Consider the following 11,471-nt stretch of genomic DNA (forward strand, 5'->3'; position numbering starts at 1 on the left):
CCCACCTAGGGCCCGTGAAAGTCATAATACAACCTCACACTTCAGGGTGAACCTATTCTTTAAAACTTTAAAGCATATGTTTCCCAAATTTTGAAACATCACATCATTTCATACAAATATGCTCATTTTATAAATCTTCACCTCATCCCAAAGTAGACATTTAATATTAACAGTGAACCCTACAGTTGGTGTAAAAACAATTCGGTCATGCTACAGAGGCAATGACTGAAGAGGGGCTTCCTGTGTCTTTGCTATGAATTAAAATGAATAGGACTTCATTCTCTGCCTCTTCTGTTCTGTTTTCCAGTCTTCTGTGTCATTAATGACCTAATTTCAATGGAAACCACACTTGCCATTCAAAATATGTTTGGAAACATTTAAATTAGGGAAACTCATATACGGAGGGAAACTATTCTTTCCTTATCAGTGGCCAGGCTTGGTTGACATCTGCATCATTTGGGAACTGATACACACATGGGTCCTGTGGAGAGTCCCTGTCCTTCTACCCGGCATCTGCAGGCGAAAGTTAGAGCCTCCCCCATCAAGCCCCACTTCTCCAATGCCTATTCTAAAAAGTTGGTCTTATGAAGAAAAAATAAGAACAAACAAGTCTTCACCATACATGTTAATCAAATTATAGCGTTGTTCACCTTGAACTTATATAGTGATGAACATCCATTGTTTCTCAATAAGACTGGTGGGGGGTAGGGGGGAACTGCATCTCTGGTGAAGGCTACAAAGAAATAGTTCTCATAGTCCAGCTCCACATTTTCTATCTGGATAGCTTTATTGAACTTATTTATCACAACAATGATAAAAACAAAAAAAACTCTGGTTGTCAGCTGGCAGCCATAAATTTCAAATAGCTCGAATGACTACAATTTAGTCTATTTTTTGAGTCAGTATTCAACTGTCCTTACTCATCATATTGCATTTTAAAAAATCCTATGTATTCTTCCTAGACATATAGTAGAGTAATTATAAATGAATTCAACATTAATCCAAGACTGAAACTGGCTTCTGTCTGTTGCTGCTTAGTGACTCAGTTGTATTTTACAGACCAGGTTGTTTCAAACGAACCTTCACAAATGTCCTTAATAAAATACAACAGTGATTAAAAAAAGAAGAAACAAGTCAGGAAGTATAAAGAGGTCCTTGTAACCAAAACATTAACAATGAAAACTAAAGGAAGTTTGATAATCTCCTTTGGAGATTTGTAGAACAAGAGTTGCAGTGCTGACTTTTTCAAATATTTTAGAAAAACATGTTTACACCCTATATCCTGAAAGCCTGTAAAAGGGAATGTTTTCTACTAAGGGGGCTCTATTCCTCTATTTGGGGCATAGGAACTGGGGAGCTAGGGGAGGTGGGGGGGGGGAATGGGAGAAATAGGTGAAGGGGATTAAGAGTACACTTATCCTGATGGGCACCTAGTAGTATATGGAAGTGTTGAATCACTATCGTGTGCACCCGAAAGTAATATAACACTGTATGTTAACTACACTGGAATTTAAAATAAAATTAAAAAAATTTTTTCTCTGCATCATTAAAAAAATTGGGGAGCTCTGACCTGCTCTGTATGTCAGAGAATATTTTGATAGTTCCCAGGACAATTTGGGAGGGAGATGGCTGGAATGAGCAAGACTGGAAGAGTCTGGACCCTGCCAGGGAGGAAAGGCAGAGAATACAACAGCTGGAGGAAGGAGTCTCAGAGAAGGTTGATGCCAACAGAAGATGGGCTGCCTGGGGATTTGCAGAAATCCTGGGGTCATGGGGAGGGCTTTTGACTTCCACAGGTTGTGGAATTGAGTGATTCAAGGCAATTTTATGTAGTTCTTAAAGGAGGCCCCATGTTCAACCCTGTCATAAGAGTAATGATGCAAACCAAAGAAAGAAAGGTGGCTGCAAATTTAGCACTGACTGAGTTCTTAAGAATTGAGAATGACAGGACCGTGGGTGAGTGATCACTTCCTGCTTCTTCTGTGTTGAAGGTCCCATATGGTAACTCCCACCAACACCTTCACCCTCTTGGGCACCAGTAGAAATGAAGCTGTCCCACCCCCACTCCAGTGCTGGGGGTAAGAAACTCAGTTTGGTGCTCAGGTCCACTTCCCTCTGCTCATCTAATGTTCCGATATTCTGAACCATATTTTATTCCTCTGTCTACTCATACTTTGTTGGCTCAGTCTCTGGGGAGGGAATGATGTCAGAATTGGCCTTCTTAGCTAACTCCCTGTGAATCCAAGACAAAGGTAGGGATGATTACTGTGGTCACTCTCAATTTAGCAAAAGCAATAATACAACTTAGCAATACTGCCCAGCACTCCTGGGAACGCCTCCTACACCTATGTTGCACTGGCCACTGTCCATGAGGACACCTGCCCTGTGCCTCCCTTGATGTTGACCTCATGTACTCATGCAGGCTGTCTCATCATCCGTAAAACAAGGTGGTTGGATTCAACGAATCCAAGGTTGGTGATCACGCTATGATTCTGTAATGCGAAAGTGCATCACAAGTGTTCTTACCCAATACACACTGGGCACTTAAACATTTATATATTTTTAGAGTTCTTGTCTCACCCAACTTCCGTCCATAGACGGATGCTCCTTTAATTGGGAGAACACTATTTTGCTGTCGATTTAATATTTAAACAAAATGTCCGCCTCAATCCTCGCTTTTTCCGTGAGGTCTTCTCGGAAAACTGAAGCTTCTTCCCTCTCCAAACCATACAGCTGAGCACTCCATCTCTCAGAAGAGTTCTTTTTGCAAGAACTTGATTACCGTCTGTCCTCAATGCTTACAAGCTCCTCTCCCAGTCCTCAGTAACCAGCACTAGCACGCAGTATGGAACACAGAAGAGTTAGTGTTTATGACAGGATACGTTTAGTAGGTATAGCTTACCCTTGACTGGTATGTGTGAACCTTGTGTTCCTTTCCTACAACGCCAAGCCCAGCTTGGAGCCACTTGAACAGGACATGTTAATTATCCAAAACTGTTTATCTGATCAGGGATGATCAGTGGATCTTCTTCCCCTTCTTTCTCCTGCCTGGCTCATACATTAAGACTCTGTACCTATGTTTTTACCATGCCAAAAATAAGCAGGTTACTATTTAAACAAAAAAAATTTTTAACGTTTATTTATTTTTGAGAGAGAGAGAGACAGAGCATGAACGGGGGAGGGTCACAGAGAGAAGGAGACACAGAATCTGAAACAGGCTCCAGGCTCTGAGCTGTCAGCACAGAGCCCGACGCGGGGCTCGAACTCACGGACTGCAAGATCATGACCTGAGCCGAAGTCAGACGCTCAACGACTGAGCCACCCAGGCGCCCCAAAATACATACTTTTATTTTTTTTTTAATTTTTTTTTTAACGTTTATTTACTTTTGAGACAGAGAGAGACAGAGCATGAACAGGGGAGGGTCAGAGAGAGGGAGACACAGAATCTGAAACAGGCTCCAGGCTCTGAGCTGTCAGCACAGAGCCCAACGCGGGGCTCGAACCCACGGACCGTGAGATCATGACCTGAGCCAAAGTCGGACGCTTAACCGACTGAGCCACCCAGGCGCCCCAGGTTACTATTTTAGAAAGTCACTAAATGGAAAAAAATGGATCTTTCCCCACTCCCTCCCATCTCCCATAGGCCCTTAGTTGTTGGAATGTTTTACTTTCTGCCACTTTTTAAATAAATGTTATCGAGTAGAACACACATGATATAACATTTACCATTTTAACCCCTTTTTAAGTACACAGTTCAGTGGCATTAAATACCTTCACACTGTGTATGGGCATCAGCAACATCCATCCACAGAAATCTTCGTCTTATAAGACTGAAACTCTCTACACATTAAGCAATGGCTCCCCATTTCTCCCTCCCTCCAGGCCCTGGCAACCATCATTCTACTTTCTGTTTCTATGAATTTAACTACTCTGGATACCTCACATAAGTGTAATTTGGCATTTGTCCTTTTGTGAATGGCTTATTTCACTTAGTATAAAGTCCCCTCCAGTTTCAACCATGTTGTAGCAGGTGTCACAATCTTTTTTTTTAAGGCCAAATAGTATTCCAGTGTATGTTGTATAGAAGACCTCCCCTTCTCCTCTGGTGAATATCTTCTTTCCTCCCACTTACTACCACATGCACAACACTCTGACACCAGATGTGTTTCGCGGGGTGGGGAGAGGGGGGAGATTCCTCCACCAGGCCATTTCTCAGTGACACAAGCTGGCTGTCCCACAATTTAATCACTCTGACACTATCTGCCTGGATAGCCTCAGATCCTAAAGGTTGGGGTTCAGTGCCATGAGATTGTACCCCCCACTCCCCCACACGCACTTCAAATGCCAATGGCAATACAGTTTGCAACTGGGCTTCTAACCAGTCAGCTGTAAGTTAGATGTTCCCATGAGCCCCTCTTCAGGTTCAATTAATTTGCTAGGGCAGCTCGCAGAACTCAGGAAAACAGTAGACTTACTGTTTAAAGGGTACAGATAAACATCTAGATGGAAAAACGTGTAGGGCAAGATATGTGTTTGCCCTCTGTGGGTGAGCCATCTCCAAGTACCTCCTTGTGTTCATGAACCTGGAAGCTCTCTGAACCCCATACTTTTGGGATTTTTGTGGCATCTTCATCACATGGGCATGTTGGATCATTAACTCCACTTCCAGCCCCTCTCCCCTCTCTTCGGATGGGTGGGGCTGAAAATTCCAAACTTCCAATGAAGGCTTGGTCTTTCTGGTGACCAGCCCCCATCCAGGAGCCCACTGAGAGTTACCTCATTAGAACAAAAGACACTCTCATCACCCAGGAAATTCCAAGGGATTTAGGAGCTCTGGATTAGGAATTACAATCAAAGACCAAATATTAGAAGAAAAGATCTCCTAGTGCTCTTATCACTCAGGAAATTACAAGAGTTTTAGGAGTTCTGTGCCAGGAACAAGGGGTAGAAACCAATATAGATTTTTTTATTATCTTACATACATGGACACCGCATTTTGTTTCTCCATTGATGGACATTTGGGTAACTTTCACTTTTTGGCTATTATAAGTAATGCTACTATGAACATGAGTGTTCAAATATCTCTTCAATTCCCTGCTTTCAGTTCTTTTGGATACATACCCAGAAGAGAAACTGCTGGATCATATGGGAAATTCTATTTTTAATTTTTGGAGGAATGGCTACACTGTTTTCCATAGTGGCTGCAGCATTTTATATTCCTACCAACAGTGCGCAGGCATTCCAACTTCTCTACATCCTTTCCAGTACTTGTTATTTTCTGTTTTCATTCTTGTTTTCTGAGAGTAGCATCCTAACGGGTGTGAGGTGCTTCAGCCGCTTGTACCATCACAAGAGCCACACAGACTTTGTTCCCATGCGCACATGTGCTTTATCTCTTGCTGCCCAGAATGAGGTCCATGGAGCAGCAGCATGGACACCACTTGGGTGTGTTTGGAATGCATCACCTCTACCTTCACTCTAGCCCTACAGAATCAGACTCCACGCTTTAACAAGATCCCAGAGGAGTCTGAGAATCGCTAATCCACCTGCAGTGGGAGCTCTGTGGGAGCTCAGAGACTCAAAGAATATAAACTTCGTGTGGGCTCTGCCTTTAATAAAATAAGGCCTTGTTGGAAAATCAAGTTGGAGTTTTTCTCTGGTTGATAGCTGTTTGGTACACTCATTCTGTCTCAAAGAAACAAACTTAGAAGGTATAAATATTAGATAAAAATACATGCTTTCCCCACTCCGTGTGTTACTATGTAAAGATAATAGAAACACAAAGCAGAATAATGGATTTTCTTTTGTAAGCTTGATTTCACCATCTGGCCTCTGTTGTTTTAGAAATTATATAGCACTAAACACATTTTTGGTTCATTCTCTAAATTCCATTACAGTTAAATTTAGGGCAAGAGAGTCAGTTTGGAGAAGGTAACAACAGTGTAAAACCCTCTAGAGTTGTTCTTGCATTTTATGCTTGACAATAAATACATAGTAATCTTCTCTGTGTAACTGAAAGGAGATGGGAGAGAAAGGGTGTCCCAGGCCAACATGAACAATGCATAGAGGCAAAGGGCCTAATAGTGATGACAACGTAACTTACTTCTATTGAATGGGGTTATTAGAAACTGAGCCCTATTGTAAGCATCTCATCTCCTATGGATTAACTAGTGTATGTGTCCAAGTTGCAGACCGACACAGGCAATGTCAAAGACAGATCTAGAGACAGGAAGGGCCAATAAGCAAGGGTCAAGTTCCAGACATTAGACTCCACTGTAAGTAAACATTATCTTCAGGGTAAACCAACCTGTGACTTGGTCCCATAGGGAACTGCAGACTTTTTTCCTGAAAGAGAGTGAATCATTCTTGCTCTCATGGGAATACCTTGGGCTACAATCTGAAATAAACCAAGAAATATCAATTTCAATTAGCATAATATGGCATCATAGAATAAGACAGATATCGGTTTTAAAATGTGAGTTTTCAAATATTTTCAAAAAATTAAAAAAATAGTGCAAAGAGCCGTGGAAGCACAGTGTTGTAGAAACTTAAGGAAAGCTATGTTCCTGCAGAACTTAATTTTTGATTTTTTTAACCTTTAGCTTTTGGAATTGACTTAACTTTTATCTGGTCTAAATCACATATTACAATTAAGGAAAATGGGTCAGTGTCAGAGAGGCTGAGTGATTTTCTCATGATCACAAAACAGAGCAATGCATGAGGAGTAAAACCCAGGACTCCCAAAACCCCATGCAAGGTATTTTCCCACACACATATCTGAGGAAACTGGAAATAGAACTGACATCCATACTGGTTTATATGATCATTGAAAAGGCACTTTGTCAGCAAAAGTATAGCAGAAAAATATATTACTTCTGTTCATATTTCCAAGCTACTGCTAGACAGTGAGAAGTTTGGCAACGCTGAGACTACATGAGGACCCACAATTCTTATCCAAACCCTTGAGGGCACATCAGTTTCAGGATTTTAAAGTTTTCAAATTTTAGATAGGTAATTCTAAGGATATCACATAACACCCAGTGGACTCTGAGGCATCACCCCAAAACAGAGCACAAATATCTGTAGCAAAACATATTCACACTAACCAAGATTTTTTTTTTAAGCCATAAAAAGCGTCACATCTGGTCAAGTTTGCTGCTGAATCAGTGATGAGAAGTTTTCTGTTTCCAGAGCTCTTTGGAGTACAGAATTGTGGTAAGAGATTATGGACTTGTATGGTCAAAAGAATGAGGTTTGTAGGCCGGCCTCCTGTCATCCTGGATGCAACCTCAGGTCACACTTCCTGTAGGCTGAGACCCACCATTGGATTGCAAACCCAGTGTCGGAAGAGATCATCAGGGAGAGTCACAGGATCCCCCTGCCCTCATCATGCCCCAGTTCCCCAAGCCGCCTCAAGTGTCCAATGTTCACCCTCCTGCCAAATTTAGAAGTTTGAAAACCTTTGTAGACTGAGTTTCCATGCAAAGGTTCTTGACATTAATTGGTGCTTTGAGCCTGGATGAAATCAAGAGCATGCAATTGTTGGAAAATAGCAGGTATTATCTTTTACAAGGAAAATACATTAACAAGGTACCTGATCTTCCAGGCCAATGGCGTGCAAGGCTTGCCGTCCTCTATAAGAAAGGGCCAAGTTAATGCTTCTTCCACGTGCAAATTTAGCCACTCGGAGATCTAAGACATTGAAAGTAGACTCTGTATTACACACAGTTCATTATTATCTTAAGACAGAGTGAGCAGATAGCACCTGAATAACTGGTGCATTCAGGACCAAGTTAAAAGACCTTGTTAACTCCTTTAAAGAAAACACTAACAGTAGTAATTTTGTATTAAGTTAAATTTAGATAGTTGAGGTTAAAAAAAATGAAGTTCCTCTTTCTAAAAAAAAATTTTCTTTTTAAAATGTAAAGGGATGGAAATGCAAGCTGATGAAGCCACTCTGGAAAACAGTGTGGAGTTTCCTCAAAAAACAAAAAATAGAACTACCTACAACCCAGCAATTGCACCACTAGGCATTTATCCAAGGGATACAGGTGTGCTGCTTCGAAGGGACACATGCACCCCCATGTTTATAGCAGCACTATCAACAATAGCCAAAGTATGGAAAGAGCCCAAATGTCTATTGATGGGTGAATGGATAAAGAAGATGTGGTATATATATACAATGGAGTATTACTCGGCAATCAAAAAGATGAAATCTTGCCATTTGCAACTTCGTGGATGGAACTGGGGGGTATTATACTATGTGAAATTAGTAGTCAGAGAAAGACAAAAATCATATGACTTCACTCATATGAGGACTTTTAGAGACAAAACAGATTAACATAAGGGAAGGGAAACAAAAATAATATAAAAACAGGGAGGGGGACAAAACAAAAGAGACTCATAAATATGGAGAACAAACTGAGGGTTACGGGAGGGGTTGTGGGAGGGGGGATGGGCTAAATGGGTAAGGAGCACTAAGGAATCTACTCCTGAAATCATTGTTGTACTATATACTAACTAATTTGGATGTAAATTAAAAATTAAAAAATTTAAAAAAATAAAAAATAAAATTAAAAAAATAAAAATAAAAATAAATACCTATAAGGACACACACACACACACACACACACACACAAAGGAAAGAGAAAGATGATAGAGGAATGTTTTACAGTGGAAATCTTTTTCTTGCTATTCTGAAATACCACTGATATACGATGGTTATATCAGTAAAAGAAAATGTAAAGAGAAAGAGGTCAGAGAATCAGAACCACATCTCACAATTTTCAGTAATGTCTTACCTTCCCTAGCTTCATATACATCAACTTGGAAATTCCTCTTTGCAAGGAAGCATGCATTTAATGATCCAACCTAGGAATTAAAGCAACGTTTTTCATATTTTTATCTGACGTCACAAATATAGGGAATTTTTACTGGTAAAATGCAGCATCATGTGTCATTGTATTTGTACTGTATTTGGCTGTCACATCGATTTATTCAGTCACTACCAGAAAGCACCATTGGAAAAATAGTGGGATTAACTCAGGATTAAACGGTATCATTTCAAGAGGTAGCTTTGGTGTTTTTTTTTTTTTTTAATTTTTATAGTGAGATATAGTTTTCATACATAAAGATCTTAAAACGTGTACAGTTTACAGAATAGTTAGAAAGCAAACATCCATATAACCACCACTCTACCCATCCATACCTCCCCCACCTGCTCTCCAATTAAGATTCCCAGCCTTTCACCTATGAGTAAATGTTATTCTGACTTTTGTAATAACCCATCCTTGCTTCCTTATAGTTTTACCACTTAGGTATATATCCCAAGGCAGGATAGTTTAATTTTGTCTGCATCTGAATCACATAATTAGAATCACACTTATGTATCTTTTCTTCTTTAACTCAACATAATGCTTCTGAGATTCGTCTATACAGCTGCACGTAAACTCCAGGTCACCCACTTTCATTACTGTATGATTCTTCATTGCCTGAACATCTCACAGATTATTTAGCTGTTCTACTGTTGAAGGACATTTGAGCTGTTTCTGCTCTGGGAATATTTTTTCCCAGTTTTTTTCAAGTTTATTATTTTTTGAGAAAGAGAGAGTGAGAGCAGGGGAGAGGCAGAGAGAGAAAGAGAGAGAGAGGGGAAATCTCAAGCAGGCTCTGCACTGTCCGCCCAGAGCCCAATGTGGGGCTTGAACTCATAAAACTGTGAGATCATGACCTGAGCCGAAATCAAGAGTCGGGTGCTTAACTGACTGTGCCACCCAGGCGCCCCTATTTTAATCCAGTTTTATTGCAATATAATTAACATATAACATTGTATAAATTTAACATACACAACATAATGATTTGATAAGTGTATACATTGTGAAATGATGGCCCAGGAATATTATTAACAATGCTGCAAAGAACATTTTTGTACATGTATTCTGGCACAGAGGTGCATAAATTTTCTGCAGGGTTCATACACAAAAGTGGAATTCCTGGTCAAAGGTTTATGTATCTTCACCTTTATTGTGTCAAACTGTTTTGAAATTTTGTACCAGTGTGTTTTCTCAACAGCAGTTTCTGACAGTCTATTTTTGCCAGCACTTGGTGTTCTCAAACTTTTAAATCTTCTGGTGAATGGGTAAGATAGGAAAGCACTTGGTTTTGATCTGCATATGACTGACTGCTAGAAAGGTCAAACTCTTTTTCATATACTGACTGGCTGTTCGGATCTCTTCCATAAAGTGCCTGTTTAAGCCTCTAGCCTATTTTCTATTGGATTATCTGTCTTTTTTTCCTACAGATAACTTGAGTTATTCATAGATCTGAGTACAGTCTTCATCATTTTTAAATGTTGCAAATGTCTTCTTGCATTCTGTGGCTTCCCTTTTAAACTTTATAATATCTTTAAAGAATTTTTTTATTACTGAAGTATGATGACATATTGTTCTATTCATTTCAAGTGTGAGACTCTACAGTGGCTTTTAAAAAGGAGTTCTTTATTTTAATGCAGTCACCTTTATCCATCTTTGACATTATTAATAATGCATTTGGTATCTTGTTTAAGAAATGTTTTCCTACTTTGAGATTATGAAGAATTTTTTGTCTGTTGTCTTCTCAAGGCTTTATAGTGTTGCCTTCTGACAGCTTTATGTAGGTTATAGCAATTTATTTACCGCCTCATTGCTAACAACTTATATTTCGTAAGATCATCCATATTCAATGATCACACTAGAATTTTCAGCAACATTGAATGTTGTTAACTAACTCTCTTGTTGACACCCTAGCCTTCCTTTGTTTTCCAGTTGTCTTCATACATCTCTGGCCATTCCTTCTTTTTCTCTTTCATCCTTGCAAGGAAAGACCGTCAAACATTGGAGTTTCTCAAGCTTCCAGCCTAGTCCATCATCCACATCCATGGGGATTCAAAGACTTTCATCTCTTACCCAGATCTCCTTCTTGAGCTCATGCATACAATGTTTCATTGCTGAAGCCTCCTAAATATCTCCAAGCACCTCAGAATCAATGGCTCCAAACTGAAACTTGTGATTTTGCCCTGCATTGTGTCAATTCTCTCCACATATTCCTATGTAAATGAATGATATCCATTTATCCTATCCATCTAGTTACTCAAATTAGAAACCTAAGTGTCATCCTTGGGACTTCTCTCCCCCTCATTCTCTGCATCCAATCCCTTCCAAGCTCTGCCAGTTCTACCTTACAATGTTTCTTTACCTATCTCTTTTCATTTTTACCCTTACGCTTCTATCATATCATGAGCATTATGCTTGACCAATGTCAGGCTTTCTATCTATTCTACCAGCCAACCTATTCTCCGCAAGCAGCCATTTGGTGTAACGGTGAAATGGGTTATCTGAACTAACTTCTGTTACGAGGTAAAGGAAACATAGAGATGAACTTGATGTTTGGAGCCATGTCTGAGGGTATCTACTAATTGCAGGACCCATTGGGAA

The 11,471-nt window shown here is 39.9% G+C and overlaps 1 protein-coding gene across 1 annotated transcript in view; it reads right to left on the minus strand.

Moving 5' to 3' along the window:
- KMO (kynurenine 3-monooxygenase) overlaps window positions 1-10,916 on the minus strand; it is a 36,931-nt gene extending 26,015 nt beyond the window's left edge. The window contains 4 exon segments of the mRNA XM_049635317.1: window positions 6,308-6,397; window positions 7,595-7,713; window positions 8,802-8,871; window positions 10,815-10,916. Of these exon segments, the coding sequence (XP_049491274.1) occupies window positions 6,308-6,397; window positions 7,595-7,713; window positions 8,802-8,871; window positions 10,815-10,916 (381 nt within the window).
- Window positions 10,917-11,471: the final 555 nt, after the last annotated feature.

Source organism: Panthera uncia, chromosome F1, assembly GCF_023721935.1.
Source record: "Panthera uncia isolate 11264 chromosome F1, Puncia_PCG_1.0, whole genome shotgun sequence".
Taxonomy (NCBI): Eukaryota; Metazoa; Chordata; class Mammalia; order Carnivora; family Felidae; genus Panthera; species Panthera uncia.